At 49.7% G+C, this 21613-nt stretch overlaps 1 protein-coding gene, 1 long non-coding RNA gene and 1 pseudogene across 2 annotated transcripts; 1 reads left to right on the top strand and 2 right to left on the bottom strand.

Annotated features, from left to right (window-relative positions):
• Nucleotides 1-32: 32 nt before the first annotated feature.
• On the top strand, nt 33-19144 carry ADRA1D (adrenoceptor alpha 1D). The gene is made up of 2 exons (XM_007539555.3): nt 33-1137; nt 17581-19144. Exons 1-2 carry the CDS (start codon nt 33-35, stop codon nt 18168-18170), a joined length of 1695 nt encoding a protein of 564 aa, XP_007539617.2. The 3' UTR covers nt 18171-19144.
• On the bottom strand, nt 12090-17607 carry LOC132537459 (uncharacterized). The gene is made up of 4 exons (XR_009548893.1): nt 17487-17607; nt 16650-16752; nt 13734-13920; nt 12090-12191 (listed from the first exon to the last, which is right to left on the bottom strand). It is a non-coding gene; the product is annotated as an uncharacterized LOC132537459 (long non-coding RNA).
• On the bottom strand, nt 15661-15786 carry LOC132542938 (U11 spliceosomal RNA; annotated as a pseudogene).
• Nucleotides 19145-21613: the final 2469 nt, after the last annotated feature.

Here is a 21613-nt window from a genome sequence, read left to right on the forward strand (position 1 = left end):
GCGGGCCCGGCCCCCGACGGCCGCGCACTGACATGACCCTCCGCGACCTCCTGGGCGTCAGCTTCGAGGGACCCCGGCCGGACAGCAACGCCGGCGGCCCCGGCTCGGGCGGCGGCGGGGGCGGCGCGGGCGGCGCGCCGGGCTCCGAGGGCCCCGCGGTGGGCGGCGTACCTGGGGCGGCGGGCGGCGGCGGCGTGGTGGGCGCGGGCGGCGGCGACGACAACCGGAGCTCCGCCGGGGAGCCGGGCGGCGCGGGTGCGGGCGGCGAGGTGAACGGCACGGCGGCCGTCGGGGGGCTGGTGGTGAGCGCGCAGGGGGTGGGGGTGGGCGTCTTCCTGGCCGCCTTCATCCTCATGGCCGTGGCGGGCAACCTGCTCGTCATCCTGTCGGTGGCCTGCAACCGCCACCTGCAGACGGTCACCAACTATTTCATCGTGAACCTGGCCGTGGCCGACCTGCTGCTGAGCGCCACGGTGCTGCCCTTCTCGGCCACCATGGAGGTGCTGGGCTTCTGGGCCTTCGGCAGGGCCTTCTGCGACGTGTGGGCCGCCGTGGACGTGCTGTGCTGCACGGCCTCCATCCTCAGCCTCTGCACCATCTCTGTGGACCGCTACGTGGGCGTGCGCCACTCGCTCAAGTACCCCGCCATCATGACGGAGCGCAAGGCGGCCGCCATCTTGGCGCTGCTCTGGGTCGTGGCCCTCGTGGTGTCGGTGGGGCCGCTGCTGGGCTGGAAGGAGCCGGTGCCCCCCGACGAGCGGTTCTGCGGCATCACAGAGGAGGCGGGCTACGCCGTCTTCTCGTCCGTGTGCTCCTTCTACCTGCCCATGACTGTCATCGTGGTCATGTACTGCCGCGTGTACGTGGTGGCGCGCAGCACCACGCGCAGCCTGGAGGCGGGCGTCAAGCGCGAGCGCGGCAAGGCCTCCGACGTGGTGCTGCGCATCCACTGTCGCGGCGCCGCCGCAGACGGGGCACATGCGGGCATGCGCAGCGCCAAGGGCCACACCTTCCGCAGCTCGCTGTCAGTGCGCCTGCTCAAGTTCTCGCGAGAGAAGAAAGCTGCCAAGACCTTGGCCATCGTCGTGGGAGTCTTCGTGCTCTGCTGGTTCCCCTTCTTCTTCGTCCTGCCGCTGGGTGAGTGACCTCTCTCCAGCCAACCCCTCGCCTGCCTCCCTGACCCCTGGTGGCTAGAGCTGTGCCTTCCTGGCACTTGGACTCAGGGGACCAGGGGACCAGGTGAGGGGGACTCCACCTAACATAGATGATTGACGGCTCCCTGGCCTCTAAGGCAAGTGCACAGGCACCGCCTTGGGGTTAAGGGGAAGGCAAACGAGGCTCTTCGAGCTGTCAAGATTTTTTGTTTAATATACTTCTGTTTTGGTATTTATATATCATAGGACAGAGAGAAATTGAGAGGGAATTGGAGGTAGAGAAGGAAGGGGAGAGAGAGGGAGAAGGAAGGAGAAAGGAAAAAGGAGGGAGAAGGAGAGACAGAGAGAGAGAGAGAGAGATCCCTGCAGCATTGCTTCAGTACTGTGAAAGTCGCCTTCCTGCAGGTGAAAACCAGAAACCTGAACCCAGGTCCTTGCACATGGTAATGTGTGTGCTCAACCAGGTGTGCCACCACCCGGCCCTTGTAATATACTTCTAACTAGTCTGTTCTTCACCTTCTTCATTGCCATTACAGTGGCTTTGTTTTACACACACACACACACACACACACACACACACACACACACACACACGACACCTGTACAGGCGTCTGTTCATGGTTTCATGGTCAGCAGATCAGTCTGCTGGTCTCTGTGCCCCCTCCCAATCCTCTAGATATAAATGTCAACCCCAAGAGTGGATGTGGAGTGGGTGGGCTCGTGTGTTCATTCATCTGTGGGCGGCAAACCCTGGATAGTGAATGGGCACAACTGCAGATACCAGAATCCAGCCACACTTTCTCCCAGCTCATTCAGGCTGGCGGCTCGTAGACTTGGAAACACACCCCAAGTGATATCTGTGATGCCCTGGCCCTCACTTTTGAAATGGGTGGATGAAGTGGGTTGTGTTGTGACTGTGAAAAAGAAAGGGATGGGGCAACTTATCAAATAGAAAGTTAGTACTCCTACGTATCTTTTTTTCCTTTCTTTTTTTTTCTTATGAGTCCTTTAGCTCTTCTGCAGAACATTCCTGTTTCTCCCACCAGTTCCCTGCAGTTCTGAGGGAGACAGCTGCTCTCAGTGGCTTCCTCAAACTTTTTGAAGACCCTCTTGGAAATCTTAGTACTGGATCAGTATGGGGGGGGGAGAGAATGGGGTGGGGATCAGCATCTTTGGGGGTGCATCCCCCTAAGTAACTTTACCCAGGGCTGTACCTTGAGCCAGCCTAGAACGGCATGCTCAGCCTTTCCCAGGCCTCATTCCTTCCTCACTCTGTGGCTGAGTCAGGAGAGGAGCAGGCCTCCTGCCTGCTTCTCTACAGGCTCTCTCAGCATGTCAGCCAGAGTGGCTCTTACACACCACTCTGTGAACCCCTCAGTGCTCCCATAGGTCTGGGAGCAAAATCCAGACTCCTAATCCTAGCCTTGGCCTAGGAGAGGGTACATTTCACATCTACTGTTGTCTGTATGAAAAAGTGATACTGGGAATGTTTACACTGGAACCACAGGCACAACCTGGGCTAGTGAGAGCAAATCCATGGTCCTGCCCTGTAAGGAGGACCTTCAGTGAGGGGCTGTCTTCCCTCTGGCTTCTTGGCATTGCTGCCCTCCCCCTTACTCTCTGCATGCTCTGTCCCCTTTGGCCCTCTTTAAGTTCTTGCCCACATCAAACTCATGCCCTGGCACTTGTTTTCCCTCTGGACTGCCCTTCCCAACCCCTTCTGACTCAAACTCTGGTCATTTAGACCATAATTGAGATGTCATCTCCTTTTCAGAGAGGCCTTCCCAGATGCTTCCATCTCTGTGTCGTCATCCTCTCTCCCAGAGGAACAAAGTTTTCTCTCCTTACTAGCTCCTTAGCTGTAATCCCATCCGTGTGTTGCTTGGTCTAATGTCTGACTTCCCTTGCTGGCCCTGGGGAGGGCAGGGCTGTGTCCACTGTGTCATCACTGAATCTCTAACACCCAATGGTGCCTAGCATATGAAGAACAACAGTGCACACCATCCAGGACCATAGGCCCTGATACCAAAGTACCTGGGTTCAAATCTCAGTTCTCACTGTGCAGCCTCAGGAGAATCCCTAAACCTACCTGTGCCTACTTCTCATCTATAAATTAGAGCTGGCAGTGATAATAATAATACCCACTTAGGCTGTTTGATGAGTCAGTGAATTACTACATGTGACTTTTAACTGTGGCATATAGTGAGTGCAGTCTGAACTATTGCTATTGTAGTAGATTCTCTGTACAAAGTAAGGAATGAATAGAGCACCAACTTGAAAGTTATCAGATGGGAGTGAATGGGAGTAGGGTAAGGGGTAGAGGTATGAAACTGTCAAAAGAAAATCAATGTGCCCTTCTTTTTCTTTTAATTTTTTTAAGTGATTTCATAATGGTTCACAAGATTATGAGATTGCAGGGGTATAGTTCCATACCACACTCAGCACCAGAGTTCCGTGCTTCTCCCTAGTGATAACCACCAGAGTTCTCACACAAGTTTGGGCTGTTACAAACTATACTACTGTGAGCATAGGTCTACATAGATCTCTCTGGATAGGTGTTTCTGTGTTCTTTGGATAGATCCCTAGAAGAGGAACTGCCAGATCATGTGGTAGATCTGTTTCTAATGTTCTGAGGAACCTACAGACTGTTTTCCACAAGGGTTAAATTTACATTCCCACCAACAATGTCCAAGTGTTCCAAATGCCCCACATTCTCACTGGCATTTGTTGTTTCTGTTTCTTCGAATGTATGACATTCTCATAGGTGTAAAGTGTTATCTTACTGTTGTCTTTATTGGTATTTCTCTAATAATTAGTGACTCCAAGCATTTTTTCATATGTCTGGTGCCCATCTGGATATCTTCTTAAGTGAAAATTCTACCCATGTTCATCTTATCCCTGATGGTTTTTTTTTTTTTGTTTGTTTGTTTGTTTTGCTTGCTTATTTTTGTTTTGCTTTTGCTGAATTTGGTTGTTAGCCCTCTATCCAATATTTGGCATGTAAAGATCTTCTCTTATTCAGTATATAGTCTTTCTGTTTTGGTGATCATTCCTTTGGCTGTGCAGAAACTTTTCAGTTCGATATAGCCCCACTGATTTATTTTTGTTTTTGTTTTACATGCTGTTGGACTTGATTCTTCAAAGATGTTTCCAAAGCAAACATTTGTAAAGTGTTCAGCTAATGTTTTCTTCTATGTATTTAACGGTTTCAGGTCTAATGTTTATGTTTTTTTATCCATTTGGAGTGGACTTTTGTGCATTCTTCTGCACATGTCAACCCAATTTTCTAAGAAGCACTTGTTGAAAAGATTCTCTCCATTTGATGTCTTGAGTCCCCATCAAAACAGCACTCTGCTATAGAGGTTTAGCCACTGACTTGTTTTAACAACAGAATAGTATTCAATTTGAGAATATTCCCTGTGTGTTGATGGAGTTTCCTGCTGAACACTGGATTTTCCCACTGTTTGATGTTATAATTAATATTTTCTGGGGTCCAGAACTATCAGCCCTACTCTTCTAGAAAGTCATCCCTAAACTTTCATTCCATTTACCTCTTGTTGGCATGCCCCATGCTCTTTCTCAAACCTTCCTTCTCTGCTGTTTCTCTCTCCTATTGTGGAGCTGTCCTTGCTCCCACCTTCTGACCTCACAGAGCTTCAGAGCAGAGTCCGGCTCACTGGGGGAGCTGGATTCAGTGAAATCTGGCAGTGATGAGAAGCAGGACCAAAGCCAGGCAGGGAAACCACATATTCAGGTCTGCCTTGCTGAGGCCTGGAGCAGAGAGAATGAAAGGGCAGAGTACATCTGTGGAGGGGCAGGAGCAGGACAGTGCAGGAGGACAGTGCAGAAAGGAGAAGAAGCCAGGAAGCCCTTAACACTCCCCCCTACCCCCCAGCACAGACCCAGGCCTGGGAGGAGGAAACTGCCTTTGAAGGAACAGGGAGCATTCTGAGCAGCAACTTGAGGGAGGACTGTGATCCAGTGGACTAGCACATATGTTGGTGTTGAGGTGAAAATGTAGGGGAGTGGGAGGGTGCTAGATACTGAGATGGCCAAGAAGGGAAGTGGAAGATGAGGGTCTCCCTGAAACCAGACAGAGAATTAAAAAGAAGACAGGGACTGGAAACAGAATGTCTTGGGGACACCAACTTTGAGGCCACCAGAAGGAAGCAGAGGCAGGACAACCAGGAGGAATGATAGATACTTCCTTGCTCCTGTGCCCTGGTCTCCACTCCAGGTGTGATGAGAAACAGAGATGGAAAGATTGAGAAAGAGAAATGTGTGCCAGTGAGGGCCACAGGCCATGCAAATGAAGACAGCCAAGTAGAGTCACAATGCAGAGGCTCTCCAACAGACCCAGGGTGCCCCTCACTCCCAACCCCCCCTGCACACAAAGCCAAGCGAGTCCAACAACCCCACCTCAGCAGTGACATAGCTGGAGAGCAAGCTTTCAGGAAGGAACCAGGGCATGGGGCAGGGGCGGGGGGGAGGGCTGGAGACTGCCGTCTATAAACTGGAAATGCTGTGGGTCAGATCAGAGCAGCAACAAAGAGAGACTTGGATGTCCATCCTGAACTTTGGGGGTCTCTGTCACTGCCAGGAGAGATGGGGGCACAGACATCAGACACCTAAAGTCCTGAGGGAACTAGAGAGGACCAGGTCATCTCCCATATCTTCATTTCCCCGCTCCCCTAAAAAGGGGTATGACTGGGCTACTGGAAATGCACCTGATTAAAGCCTTTGAGCTGGGACACCCCCCAACAAAGAATCCAAACCAGTGATTTGATGTATGAATGCTAGTCACTCTTCCCATGAGCAAAAGGGGGACAGGGGCTGGGGAGACCCTGCTCCAGCCAAGCACCCTTCTGCAGCAAAGCCCCATTCCTCTCACAGGCACCTCCTGAGTCCTTGTCCCCCTGGAGGGCTCCATGGCAACAGTGCCTCACTGCCCAGCTGTGGCCTGCCCAGCAAGGCCCTCCTGGCCAGCCCACCCGCATCATCCAAGTCACCAAGGCAGAACCCTGCCCCAGCCAGCTTTCACTCCCCATTCTATTTGGACAGACAGGTCACTAGACTCCTCTTGTGGCTGGTTATACAAAGTAGCCAAGGGCCCCTCCCTGGTGCACCTGAAGAGACAGAAGTCAGAGGCTTTTCTATCAGAAGTTCCAGCACAGGTCTCAGCCCTCACAGCTCTAGTCATCTGTGCTCCACATCTGCGCCTCTCTATACTGACAGGCTGCCCCTCCATGCTACTGCTGCCTCCATTACCACCCCCAGATTAAGTTAAGTGCCCCCCAACATTCTGTGCATGCTTTTGTCACAGTGCACTGTAATCATTAACATTCCTGTACCTATCATGAAGTGTGAGGACTGAAGAAACCACACATGTATGGTCACAGAAGAGCAGAGCAGTTTGTGGGGTTTCTTGTGATTTAAGCAACCTAAAACATGGAGTCTGAGAAGAGAGGTCACAATTTGAGGAAAGATTTCACCACTGGGAGGATGAGTAAACAAATCATGGTGTATTCATTGACTAGACTTATTACAAGCTAGAACCACGTCATGGAAGAATTTCACAGATTATACTGCACAGGTAGCTTGACCAAAAATTAAAAGCATGCTTACATGATTCTGTATGAGTTCAAAAGCAGGCAAAACTAGTCAGTAATGGTGAGAATCAAGATAGTGGTTACCTGTGTGCATATGTGTTTCGGGTGAGGCATACTGACTGGAGAAGGATGCAAAAGAACCTTCCTTCTGTAGGGCTGGGAATGTTCTGTCTCTTGGTCTGAGTGGGAACTAATTTGCTGAATGTATATGTGAAGTCATCAGTCTGTACTCTTTAAGATGTATGTCATTTGTAACTTGATTATCAATACCTTATGCCTGAGTTAGAGAAAGAGAGAGCAAGGAGGCAGAAGGAGGCTGTGAACTAGTGTCCAGATTGGAAAGCACACTCATCAGCAAGGTGCAGAGGGTAGACTCAGTGTCTGCATCTTACAAGGTAGGTCATGTGCCAAAGGCCTGCTCTCCACAGGCTCCTGAAGTTGTGCAGAGTCTGAAGATGCAACCAGACTTCCTTCAGACTGATGCATTGAAGATTCCCCCCCCCCATTTATGTGACCTGAAATTATTTAAGTCAACAGCCAGCAGTTATATAATGATAACAAAAAATAAGCAGTCAGCTACTCTTTTTCTATTGTTTCCTTTTCATCATGGAACGTTTCAGATACATGCATAAGTAGACAGGACAGTAGGACAGCCCCTAAGTGCCCAAGACCAACTTTCAACAGGAATCACCCCAAGTATAATCTTGGGTCATCATAACCCCCACCCACCCTACCATTGCTGGATATTACTTTAATGAAAACCACACTCACTTTATCTGTTTACCTAGAAATTCTTCAATATACATTTCTTGAAGAATAAAATAATCCTTTTAAAATAACCACCTCTGGGGCAGGCAGTGGTGCACTTGGTTGAGAGCACATGTTATCATGTGCAAGGACCCAGGTTCAAGACTCCCTGCAGTTGGGGGAGCTTCATGAGAGGTGAAGCAGGTCTGAAGGAGATATTCCTCTTCTTTCTCCCTCTCTATCTCTTCCTCCTTTTTCAATTTCTCTCTGCCCTATCAAATATAAGAAAAATAAAACAAAGTAAAGAAAAATAGTCACAATCCATTTTAGTGCACGGAACAGTTGTGTAACATCACCAGATAACTTCTTAGTGTTCAGATGTCCCCAGTTGCTTCATTAGTTTTGTTTGTTTGGATCTGGATCCCAAAAAAATACATGGATTACATGGATTGCATGTGACTGATCGACCTCTTGATCTTCTCTAATGGGTAATATTTCACACACACACACACACACACACACACACACACACACACACACACACACACACACTTTTTTCCTTCCAGTTTATTTGTTAAAGAAGCCAAATTGCCTCATGGAGTAACCCACAGTCTGGGATTTGCATCCCACAGTGCCATTTAATGCATCCCTTTGTCCCCTGTACTTCCTGTGAACTGACTTGACCAGGCGCAGTGTTTGGAGCAACATTTCTTCTCTTTTGACCAGATACCAGAATTGATTCCAGTGCTATCAACCAGCTTCACCGACTGTAGTATTCCAGTAAGCCATTAACCATGATCTGGAGCCATTCTCTCACAGAGGCTGGGAGTTGTGGTATGCACATTCTCTCCTTTTGCATTTATCAACTGGAATTCTAAAAAGAATCTGACACTAGCAGATTGGTTACTTGAGTTTATGCAGGAAAGCTTTTCCATACTCCTCTATATTAGTAGAGTTAATTCCCAGCAATCTTCCAAGGCCAACTAGTGAGATTTATTAAGTTTCACGATATAGTGATTTCTGAATCTGTCCCACAAAACAGACACAACTATTTGGGATTGGTCAATGGCATCCTTCTAGTTGGCTTCTGAAAGGCCGGGAAGTGGCACAAACAGTAAAGCATACAAGCTACCATGTGCAAGGACCCAGGTTCAAGAACCGCCTTTCCCCTTTTCTTACCTCTCTCTCACTATCTCCAAAATAAATAAATGGAAAAATGGCTATGGATTCATTGTGCAGGCACCAAGTCCCAGCAATAACCCTGGTGGCCAAAACAGAAAAAGAAACTGGCTCCTAAGATCTATGGCACAACCGGAGAGACTTAAACACTTTGGTTTTTCATCTGAGGTTTCATGTGCAACTTGTCTTTTTTTTTTTCCCCTGCCTTATGCCTGGAAGCATCCTTTTCTCTAAGAAGCCTGATTTATTTATTATTATTATTTGTGTGTGTGAAAAGGAATACTATAAGGGTCAAAGTCAGATCTCTCAGTTGTTCATTAATATTCAGGTGACCACTCAGTAGACAGAACTGGGAAATATATTTTTAAGGAAAAATGCATCACCACTGGTAGGAGTGGACTTCCTTCCTTGGGCACAGCCATTCTTCTGAGGATCTTATCCTCTCCCCACCTTCTGGTAATGTGTTTGCCCCAGATATCCAAGGAACTATTGATCATTGAACCTTATTCACTAATGACTCAGGTTCTGGGGTCACACACTTTATCCCTGACTCATCCCTACTCTGGTAGTTGTTGCAATTCTCCTACAAAGAACAGCCTGTGTGGCCTGGGAGATAGTGGAGTGGTTAATGCATTGGACTCACAAGCATGAGGTCCCCAGTTTAGTCCTTAACATTGTATGTGCTAGAATGATGCACTGGTTCTCTCCTTCTCCCAAATAAATAAATAGTTCTTACGTTGAAGAGCGACTTATGCTGACATCATGGCCTAGAGACCACAGCAATGCTCTCCTTCTGCCTTCTTCCCAGAGCTGTTTCCTGGCCCTTATGCCCACCTTGATCTAACCACTTTGTATTCCCATTGAATCTCTGCCACTTGAGCCCATCTGTTCCTGTCCTTCCTCCTTGACCAAGTTTTGCCTCCCTGCCCATCACCTGGCCATGTGGTCATTTAGGCTTTCCTACCCTGCCCTGCTAGCCCCAAAATCCATCTCTTCACCCTGCCTGGCCATCTTTAACTCCCTCAACTTCACCTACTTCTTTGGGCCTCCAACCCAGACCTTTCTTCTGTGTGGTATATACTGGTGTGCTGAAAATTATTTAAGAATTGGCTCTAGAGTTAAAGCAGAATGAATTGTTGACTAATCATGAACCTAGAGGCAAGAATATTGCAGATGAAGATTTGGGGTCCCCATTTTGGAGAAAGCTAGTAGGTCTATTTTAGGTATATTCCAAGGGGCCCATGACTTCACTAGTTTTTGCTTGGGCCTGACATCTAATATTCAGGTGGACCCAAGTTATTGTCTGGAGAGGTGATGTCATAGTTGGGGAAAAAAAAAAAAAGGACCAGAAAGCTGCATCAGGGAAGAGAGTAGCTCCCAAATATGGGGAAAGTATATAAATATTGTTAACTATAAACTCCATCCATTTGATCTGGGGCCCATATTGGTTGCAGAAGCCTATGTAACCTCTACATCCTTGTAGGTCTGAGCTCACATTCTGTGGTCACGGATAGGAACATTCCAGGCTGCACTAATTTCAGGACCCATCTTCCTCAGGCAGTAGGTAGAGTATGTTGTCCAACCTTCCTTCAGAGAATGGAAAACTCCCTACCATTGTTGATCCACATTGAGGGCAAAGTCCTATAGGGGTGCACAGAGGGGTCCATTACGTTGTTTCTGATGGAGATGATCAGTGATAGTGGCGAGAGGGATCTTTTAGAGGTCTAGGCCTATCATGGGCAGGCATGTTTTAAATTCCAAATACCTCAGGCTTCCTTGTAGAGATTCAGTTCTGTGCTCACTTCTGCTTGGGTCCTAGCTACAAAAGGGAGGTTGTGCATTGCTCTGGGATGAGACCACTGTGACCTGATACCTACCCAGACCCAGGGAAACCTCCAGAGCTCTTGACCCACTTCTCCTCAAGAGAAAGTCTCTGAGTTCCTGAGCCCATCTCTGGCCTTACCTGAACCCTACTCCACCCTGTTTCATGTTGTACATGTACCCAAAAGGTCTCCTACCTACCAGTGCCAGAGGCTTTGCTTGCCTTCCTTTGTGGGCAATGACCCAGAAGTCCAAGGCCCTTTGTCCTTAGGAACTGGCACTGGAGCCTAGTAGATAATGCCCAGGCAACTGAGTACTGGGACTCCTGCACAAGGTGACTGACCATTACTTGGGGACCTTTTCTCTTCAGCCCTGTGAGCCACGTGTCGGTGTGTCCCTGGAGCTGAGCAGTACATGCTTAAATCAAGGCCCAATTCAGCTTAATGCAAGGCATCTTCCAGCTCAGGAACTGCCCTCCCACATCCAGAAGGGTCTCCAGAGACATCCAGTAGCTTTCTGCCAATCCTGAGTTGACTTTGGGGGCACAAAACTTCTGACCTATTCCCAGTGCATTTTGAGCCAGAGGACCTACCAGTTACCACTCACCACAGAAAAATGGAGATGTCAGGGATTCAAGAGATCTGGCTCAGCACAGTGCCCTTAGCTCAGCTCCTCAACCCATCTGAGAACTGGGTCCTCTCCGTGGCACCTCTTTTGACAGCCTCTTGTTATTCTCACTTCAAAATACACTTCTCTCTTACCATTCTCCCCACCCCTTTCTCTACTGCAGTGAGTGATTTCTTGGTTGTCCTCCAACTTGTCAGATGCCTGTCTGCTTCAGGACCTTTGTATGTGCCCTTCCCTCTGCTAGGGTTCTCTTTCCTCAGATAGGTACATGGTTTGTACCCTCAAAGACTCTTAAAAGTTTCAGCTGAAGTGTACTTTAGTGGAGACTCTAACCCTTTATGATATAGCAAAGAGGTCTTCTAGGGTGAGAGGTCCTGGACTTTTGGGGCAGAAATTGTGAGATCCATCAGGTGAGCAGCTGGGAGAACTGGGAGAGAAGAAAGGAGTCTGGGACTAGGAAGTCCTTCTCTATGAGCACATCTGGCATGCAGAGACTTGAATATCTAGATAATTGATACTATTATTATTGCCACCAGGGTTATCACTGGGGTTCAGTGCCTGCACAATGAATCCACCTCTCCTTGTGGTCATTTTTTACTTCTTTATTATTTTAATAATTATTATTATTTTCTTGACAAGACAGAAATTGAGAGGGGTGGGGAAAATAGGGAAAGAGGGACACCTGCAGTCCTGCTTTACCACTCATGAAGGTTTCCCACTGAAAATGGGGACAGGGGGCTTGAACCCAGGTTCTTGTGATCATTTTACATGTGTACTCAACCAGGTGTGCCACTACCCAGCCCTGAAAATACAGTATTCTTAGTCCCTCTAAGTCTTGCTGCTCAGCAAGAATGACTCACTGGATAGAAAAGTCACTGATGAGGGTAGGGGCAGCCGGTAGCTCGCCTTGTAAAGCATACACATTAGCATACAGAAGACCCAGGTTCCAGCCCCAGGCCACCACATGGGAGCATCTGTGGGGGGAAAACTTCCCAAATGGTGGAGTGGTGCTGTGTTATCTCTCTTCTCTCTGTTTATGTCTTCCACCTTGTATCTAGAGGACAGAGAAAAAAAAAGCCATTGATAAAGGTGGAGTCATGTAGGCACTAAGCCCCAGTGATAACCCTGATGGGGGAAAAATAGTCACTAGCGATAGAGAGGGTGGGAAAGGGAGAAGGCTGGGGTCAAGCCTGATATTTCATGGTTGGCTGCAAGTTATAAGTGAGGCTGGCTGTGAATGCTGACGTCCTGCCAAAAATAAGTTCCCTTCGGGTGATGCCAAGAGTGTCGTTGATCACACAGTCCTCTTGGCTTCAGAGCAACCTTCCCAGTTCAGTCAGCTGCAGCCTTAACCAGCATCTCAGTAGCTCCTCTCAGGCTGGCCCATTCCTATTCCTTAGGGGAGGGGACTGGCATTTGTAAATATTAGCTGTAAACACTCCTCATGGCCACAAGTTGCCTCAGTTTCCCCCACATTGTATAGGCCATGCTGGCCCAGCCAACATAACTGCTGACGCAGGAGACGCCTGCTTCTTCTGACCAGCAACTGCCCTGTCCCCCTGGACATTTGCTTAGACTCTTAGCAGAGATGCCCCAGTAGGGAATGGAGGCTGGTGAGAGCAGGCTTGTGGAGAAGCACAGGAAAGAGCAAGATCAAGGAGCAGAGGGAAGCAAGCAGCCTTTGCTGCTCAATGTGTCACTGTGACAGCTGTCTTACTCCAAGCTGCCCTGACTGGGGAGACATGGATGTGGCTGTGCCCTCCTGTGCCCTGCCTTTCCCTGCCATGGGCAGAGGAGCAGAGGTGAGCAGGCAAAAGGGCTTGAAGACACAGCTGCATGATGTCTTGGCTTGGGACCAGGTGACAGAAATCACCCTATTAAAGAGAAAGTCAAATGCACATGAAGTTTAGAGAAGAGTGACTCAGTCAACATTCCCAGAAAGCACCTACTGGACCCATCAGGTGCCCCACTTTTGAGTGATGAGTGTGTGCCATGCCACGCAGAACAGACACAGGGAAGAAGCTGCAAAGGAAAGTCGATGTGTGGTGGAAAATTCAAGGTATGATTCCTCTACCCAGGAAGCCACTGGCGAGCTGAGGAGATGGATGGCATCTCAGATATGCAAGAGCAGGGCAGGGCTCGGGCGGGGCGGGGTGGGGGAGGCTGTAGAGCAGAGCACAGTGAAAAGCAGGTGGGGAGGAGGAGAGCAGAGCGATAAGGGCGGGGTGAGAGCCAGCAGAGTGGGTGCAGCTGTAGATACCTGTTGAATGGAGAGCTGCTCCCTGCAGGTGGGGACCCTAACCTGGAGTAGGAGCAGACTGCTTTTTTATTTCTTGTTTTACATCAGCACTTCCCAGGCTTTACCCCTACTCAGTTCCACCACTCTCCGTGGACTCTTCTTTTTGTCTTTTTTTCTCCCCCAGATAGAGGGTGAGGGGCACAGAGAGAAAGGAAGAGACACCACAGAACCACCCCATGGCCCATAAAGCTTTCCCTTTGCTGGATGATCCCATGGGGTACCAGAGGCTTGAACCTGAGTCCTCATGCGTGCTCTATCTGGTGAGCTATCTCCTAACCCCAGAGACTCCTTACTCACCAAGAAGGAAGACAGGTGGAAACTTGACCAAGTATAACCATCATTTTTGGCTTCTGGTTTCTCAGTGACACAGAAAATGAGAGCAGTCTCTGGAGCAAGCCTCATAGACAAGAGTGAAGTCAGGGTCCAGGTGGTGGTGCACATGTTGCCAAGCTCAAGGACCCAAGTTCAAGCCCCCAGTCTATACCTGCAATGGAGAAACTTCATGAACAGTGAAGCAGTACTGTAGGTGTATGTCTGTCTTTCTCTCCCTCTCTATTCCCTTTCCCTCTCAATTTCTCGCTACCCTATCAAATAAAAAAATATTTTTAAAAAATTAATAAATTGTGTTATAAAAAAAGAGAAGAGTGAAATCTTAAAGGAACTGGCAAAGGATGGAGGGAGGATCCTGAGAATGTTGGAGACACAAGCTGGAGTCAGAGACACCAACCGTATTGTTGGAGGGGGAGAATCACTCTGGTGTTATGATCTGACTAGAAAAATACAACCCAAATCCAGAAGGATGTGGCCATGAAGGAACTGAGAAGAGAATGGCTGGGGTGTGAGTGTGAGTCTCATCCAAGCAGAGAAGAAGAGAACTGAAGGAAGAGAACCAGACAGTTGGCAGATACTCAAATAACAAAAGAGAAGACAGAACAGGCAGTTTCAGTCAGTAGCAGAGATGGTTTTGTGAAGAAATGAAATGTTCAGGGAGTCGGGCGGTAGCGCAGCGGGTTAAGCACAGGTAGCCCAAAGCTCAAGGACTGGTGTAAGGATCCCTGTTCGAGCCCCCAGCTCCCCACCTGGAGGGGAGTCACTTCACAAGTGATGAAGCAGGTCTGCAGGTGTCTATCTTTCTCTCCACCTCTCTGTCTTCCCCTCCTCTCTCCATTTCTCTCTGTCCTATCCAACAACAACAATAATAATAACTACAACAATAAAACAAGGGCAACAAAAGGGAAATAAATAAATAAATAAGAAATGTTCAGGCCACGTGTTAAACAAATGCCCTCAGCTGCTGGGTCACAAATGGTACAGGAGCCCAGGGCAAGACTAGGGAGCCCAGAGGGCACTGCAGGTGGATGGTGAAGTTTACTTAGAAGGTAGTGTCAAGTGGGGGGGGGGGGCATTGGTGATGGCTAGAATGCAGAGTATGATAGGGAAAGTCCAAGAATATATGGTCTATAGTTAATAGAACCATCAACTGTAATCAAGTGGTTAAGTTGCAAGAAAGGAAATCTTAAAGAGTTCTCATCACAAGAAAAAAAAATTCTGGGCCAGAGATAGTTCCCAGATGGGGCATGTGATTTGCCATCAAGCAATCCAGGTTCAAGCATATGGAGGCACTGTAGCACCAGAGAAAGCTCCATGATGTTTCTCTCCCCAGCCTTCTCCTTCTCTTCCCTCTTCTCTTTCAAGCAGAACCAAAAAGCATTCAGAATGATGAAGTTGTCCATGAACAAGGACTGAGCTTTGCAAACAAAAAAATTCTAACTATTAATATGATGGTAATTAACTAGTCTTAGAGTAGTGATCACAGCATACAAAGTGGAAGAGTGTGCCCACACCACACTCTGCCTTCTAACCCAGAAATCTCTGCAAGATACCCGACCAGTGAGAGAACCATGGAAGTGAGAGGTGGTGGTGCAGCAAAGAGGATGAGGCAGGATGCAGTGTGGCATGAGCACTGTGGGCGCAGGTGGGCATGAGACTCTTCTGAGCTGTGAGGGGAACAGGGGTGCTGTTTCTGTGGACATTGGGATGCAAAGCACAGATGTCTGTATTTTCCAAGAAAGATGCTACAGGCAAGAAAAGCTCACACCCTGTGTGTAGACTTAGCCAATAACTGTTCTCTCCCCACTGGTGGGAGAGCTCTGAGGTTCCTGCTCATCATCAGCCAGAGCTTGGCCTCAGTTGACCACATCTCATAACTCATCTTTTTTTTTTTTAGGGCACCAGGACCAATGGTCACCAGCTGCCCAAACAACAAAAATTATGCTTCCGAAATCTCTTATGTTGATTCCACATGTAGAGCGAATGAGCTGCCCTATGTGTCATGACAGAAGCCCTTTGTTTTTTGTTGTTTTTTTTTTTCTGACAACTTTCATTGCTTCTTCTTCTGCCTCTTTTCCCACTGGACTACTGGTATTCCATACACTCCCCTAACTAACAATTTACATTTGAGTCCCTGTGTTGGGGTCTGCTTCATGGTGAACCCAAAGACAGAAACTCAGCAGGACATGGTAGGACAGTCTTGGGGGGGGAGGGCTGGCAGACTGAGTTTGAGTCCCAGAAACTTTGTGTGTACAGGATTCACAGATGGCAGCAGGCTTCCACACAGGTTGGTGGCACACAAACCAAAATGCTCATTTTTACAAAGGCCCCAGGCCATACTACAATATATGGAGTCACTCACCAATCTGAATAAAAGTCACACTGATAGCAGTGCCCTTTGGTCAGCTTTAAGCTTGCCACTGAAAGCATTGCCCACTGGTTTGTCATCCTGGGATAAATATAAAAGAGTTGTGGCCTGAGTCAGAAAGCTATTTTCAGCACTGTCTTACTTTGCTGCATAAGGGATGCTGTTCACAGGGGCGCCTTCCTGGAGTCTTGAGACCAGCCCTGGTGGCCCCCACATTCCAGGGACAACTGCCCAACTCCTCCCCTAGGGAAAAATGTCTCCTTAACAAACCCTGTTATTCCCTGCCTCTCAAGAGCTGAGGTCCCCTTTCTCAAAAGCCACAGGAAAAGGGAGAAAGGAAAATGAATGGATGCCACTAGTTACCAAGTCGTTGCTGAGTGGTGGACCATGAAATTGAAAAATCTCTACAAAATCTCCTCCAAAGAAATACTGTTGTTGTATACCCAGAAGTGCATTGGAAAAGAGACTTAGCTTGCTTGCTGAGGGCTCAGAGCCGTACTCGGCATGGAGCTAACCTTGGCCAAGAGATGATTCAGTGTTCTTGGTCTGTATGTGCTGGGGTCTATTTAGACATCTGGAGAAACCTGTTCCTTCAAGCGTTGAAAATGCAAATGCAAACTGAAATACAAAGGATTGCAATACAAACCAGTTTCATTACCTTGTCAAAATACTTTCAAATGAAAATTTGATATAATAATAAATGTGCTTCTGTGGTTACAGTAATAAATAACAAGATCTGGAAATGCATTCTCGTGACTGTCATTTCCAAGTAGGATCGGAATCTATACAGTCATACAGAATCTATACAGTCAAGTCATCTGCAACAGCTTAACACGATAGAAAAATATCTGCAGGAGCCACTGATAATAAGTTGAACCGTGTGAAACTGGCAGTGCACACCAGTTTTGACCTTTAAAAAAACTGTGAGTTCACGTTTTTTTAATCAAATTCTCTGGTTTGTTGCCTACACTCATGATTGAAGCCAACACGCAATTTCAGATGGATTGGAGGAAACTGAAGATGATTGGTTTTCCCTGTCCCAAGTTCTTGGCATCTCTGAACTATAACCTAACACATACACACACACACCACACGTTCTTTGTCTTGGCGTCTCTGAACTATAAACACACACACACACACACACACACCACGTTCTTGGTATTCCTAAACTATAACACACACCACCCCACACCATACCTTACCTTAGCTTGGCTGAACTATAACCTAACACATACACACACACACCACACGTTCTTGGTCTTGGCGTCTCTGAACTATAACCTAACACACATACACCACGCTCTTGATAGTCCTAAACTATAACACACACACCACCCCACACCATACCTTACCTTGCCCCCACCCCAGAGTCGGGAGAGGCGCCCCCTTGCGCCCGCGCCTTATTTTCCCCAGCATCTAACCGGCATGTTTCCCCTCTCCCCACAGGGTCGCTGTTCCCGCAACTCAAGCCCTCCGAGGGGGTCTTCAAGGTCATCTTCTGGCTCGGCTACTTCAACAGCTGCGTGAACCCGCTCATCTACCCCTGCTCTAGCCGCGAGTTCAAGCGCGCCTTCCTCCGCCTTCTGCGCTGCCAGTGCCGCCGCCGCCGCCGCCGCCCCCTCTGGCGCGTCTATGGCCACCACTGGCGGGTCTCGGCCGGCGGCCCGCACCCAGACGACGCGCCCGGCCCGTGCGCCGCGCCCCCCGGCGCCCCGCTGGCCCTCACCGCGCCCTCGGCCCCCAGCTTCCCCGAGGCACAGGCTCCGGGTCCGAGCCGTCGAAAGCCGCCCTGCGCCTTCCGCGAGTGGAGGCTGCTGGGGCCATGGCGGAGACCCACCACCCAGCTGCGCGCCAAGGTCTCCAGCTTGTCCCACAAGCTCCGCCCCGGCAGCGGGCCCCGCGCGGAGGCCGCCAGCGCTCTGCGCCCCGAGGTGGAGGCCGTGCCTCTCAGCGTCTCCCACGAGGTCGCGGAGGGCGCCACCTGCCAGGCCTATGACTTGGCGGACTACAACAACCTCCGGGAGACTGACATTTAAGGACCCGGCACTAGACCTTGTGTGGGTGGAGGGGAGGAGAGCGCTGAAAGCATGGGGAGGGCGGCTGGTTTCCATTCCATGCCTGGTGAAGAGACCCAGAGACTGCTCTGTTCATCCCTCAAGAGTCGGGGCTGGGCTAGGGCCCTTGAAAGGTGCAAAGTTTCGACCCTCCTGGGCACTGGTACTCTGAGCTCATTTGCGAGGGAGGGAATCAGGCTCTGTGGGGCCAGTTGCTCCCAGTCCTTGTTTGAGAAACCCTGCCTCTAACAGCCTGAAACCTGGGCAGGTGGCCCCAAGTGTGGGGACAACCTCTTGGGGAGGAAGGGGCCCAGAGGTCCTTCCTAGCTAGCCCCCAGTGCCTCCCCTAGGGAAAAGCAGTGGGGCCAGGGTTTCTCCTAGGACACAATATCTCCTTACTGCCCGCTAGAGGGACCCAGTGGACCTGCCATCGCCACCAAAAGCTTTGTGGCCGATTGGATGGCCTCTCTACAGCCTGTTGTATTTCCCCTTGGGCCTGCCCCACCCTACTCAGGTTCCTCCATCACGACCCCTCGACCCCTCACCTGGCCCTCTTAACCTCCTCCCCAAAGGCCATACTGTTTACACTGTACATAGCTCTTTGTGCCTGTGCCCATCACTTCTCCCTGGAATCCAGAGCTGTCAGATGCGGAGAGCTCTTGTCGTTCTGGGACGTATTTATTGGGAAGAGTACTTCTATTTTTTGCAAATGGTCCCTCTTTAGTCTATAACCCCAAAAGAACTCCCTTCCTCCCAGATACTTCAAGTACTGAAGACCCACGACAGGACAGATTGGGTCAGTGTTCATCTTTCTAGTTTCAGTTTAACTGTCTCCTGAACTGGTGGCTGTTGTCCAATTTTTAGCATGACCAAGGAACTCTGAAATTTTGTTGGCTTTTAAAGTCCATGTAATTGATTAGTCTTGGGAACCCAATAGTAACCATAACCACAAATTTTGCTTTGTCAGTCTCCCCATATGTATCTGTGATGCTCTGAAGACCCAACAGCGGGTCCAAGGGAGCAGGGTAAGGAGTAGGGAACACCGCCCTGCCCTAAATAGCAGTGACTTTGGAGGCAGGCAGGGCCAGCAGCACTTCCTCCAGGCACAAGGATCAACCCGCAAGTCTGAAGGCCCAGCCTGGCCCCCCTGTTTCTGGTGCACAAGGGCCCTCTGCAGGCAGATGCTGCTTCCTGCACTGTCCCGGCCAGGTACTGAGCCTATGGGGAAGGAGGAAGGGCTGTGTGGATACACAGGGCCAGGGGCCAGCATCAATAAAGCGCAGAGCTGCCAGCTTGGTCCCAGAACATGGCAAAGGGTTTCAGAGTGACCAAGAGGGATGGGGAAAGCTCAGCAGTTCTGGAAGAGGGGCTTCCTGGGAGTGGTTTTAGAGCATCTGGGGGCGAATGTGTTCACCGCACTGTAGCCTGAGTCCTCAGGTAGCCTCCTCCTAGCCCAGCCCTCACAGCTGATTAAAAGGCTGCCCCTGAGGCTCATAGGAAAATATAACTATTGTCAGGAGGGTTATACTATAAAATTATCCAGGCAGTTAGGGAACTGCAAAAAACATGAGAAGGAGCTCCCTCACATGACCATCAAAGGACAGAATATATGGCGGAAGGGCACTCACAAGTGGGAGTGAGGTGACCCCAGGAACAGAAATGACCCTTCAGAGGCACTGGCCATTTTGTCCAACTTGCCACTCCCACGTCCTTAGCCTCATTTCTGCCCCCCACCCCCCAGACTCCAGCTCCAGTCCACCCTTTCAAGCTAGGCTCTTGTCTCTCATCTTGTCTGGATTCCCACACTTCCCAGGACTCCTGGATCCTCATCCCCACTAGTCAGTTGTACACATAATGTGGGACCTTTCATCTCTCTGACCTCCCCCACTGTGTCATTGCTGTGCCCCCCCCCATCCTGGAGGCTGCCCACCCGTCACTTCCTAAAAGGTTCTCCCTGTTGGCCTGTCGGCCTGAGCCACTTCAGGCCCCCCGACTATATTCTCTCTCATACACAGACTCCTCTGTGTGTCCTTAAATATCACCTGGGTTTATTTTCCCAATTCACACACAGTCTCATCCACTCCATATCATCTCAGTGACTACTTTGTACATAAGTGACTCCCAAGGACCAAACTAGTACTGTGTGTGTGTCCTCCCACCAGATTACCCCCTCAAAACACCCCCTATACAAACCCACTTGCCTCCTACCGAGGCCATTGGTGCCAAAACTGCAGCTCCCACTAGACTGGGGCCTTGCTACCTTCCATCGTCTTCCCCAGGCCTCCTTTTCAGATCTCTGGTTCTCAGTTAAGCTTCCTTCCACGTCCTTCGGCTCAGACTACACTCGTGCCAGATTAGAGTCCACAGATGAAACCCTGAGGGTGAGGGTCCTCACTCCCCAAGGCTGCTGCACCGTGGCCATAAGTGTGCACTAAGCACTGGGCTTGTGGAGTTGGCCCCCTGGCCCTCCCCTGGGTCACTGCCTTCCTGGTGACTGGCTCAACATCACTATGTTTTTAAGACCCTCATTCCACCAGGTCCCATGAGTACCCAAAGGACTAGAACCTGTACCCTCCTCAGCCAGGAACCAGTTGCACCTTGGACTTTATTTTTCCCCCCTCAGGGCCCAGGACCTTGTGCTTGTATAATTTCACCACTACAGGACCCTCATTCAGGTAAAGAGAGGAAGAGGGGGAGAGATACTACAGCTCCAGAGTTTTCCTCTAGTATCATAGCACCTCCCATTTGGTGCTGGGGCTTGAACGCCAGTCACACATTTGATAAGCCAGGTGTTCCACCCTGTGAGGTATCTCCTTACCATCTTCAGTCCACTGGCCTTCCCACTGGGAGCCTGTACCTACTGTTGTCCCCACCAGTCAGTCCCCTGGTCCCTGCTGCCCCAGGCACTGACAGGTCCTGGGGAAAAGTTTGGGACCTTAGCTGCCCTCTCCTCAGAGACCTGTCAGAGCTCTGACTCCTCAGTCCCCTCCTGACCCTGTTTCTATTCCCATCCTGTTATACCCCCAGGGGGTTACATGTTCACCAACCACTTGGAAAGAATTTCCTTTGTGTGTGTGTAAATGTGTGGCTCCAGTGAAGCACAAAACCAGATGTTTGAAAGGCTAAATGGGTCCCGCAGCTTCTCTGCCTGGAATAGCTCTCCACGGAGCCTGGTAGGCCCAGGTGGAGTTGGGGAAGGGGGTTTCTCTCCTGCCTCCTCCCTTTCCTCCCAGCCATGCAATGGGGGATCAGGGAAACAATGGAGATGTTGAGCAGCTCACCATCCCTCCATTTTCAAATAGCTCTGGTCTGGGGAAGAAGAAAGCCACAGTTACAGGATGCATTTGGAATCAAGAAGAAAATCCTGGAACTGGGACCAGAACCTTGTTGGCGTCACATCAGAGACCACTCCAGGGCCCTTGTCG

Source organism: Erinaceus europaeus, chromosome 1, assembly GCF_950295315.1.
Source record: "Erinaceus europaeus chromosome 1, mEriEur2.1, whole genome shotgun sequence".
Classification (NCBI taxonomy): Eukaryota; Metazoa; Chordata; class Mammalia; order Eulipotyphla; family Erinaceidae; genus Erinaceus; species Erinaceus europaeus.

Coding starts and splice junctions, on each gene's coding strand:
- ADRA1D (XM_007539555.3), top strand. CDS start 33: ATGACCCTCCGCGACCTCCTGGGCGTCAGCTTCGAGGGACCCCGGCCG. Junction 1,138..17,580: donor CTTCTTCGTCCTGCCGCTGG/GTGAGTGACCTC, acceptor CTCTCCCCACAG/GGTCGCTGTTCCCGCAACTC.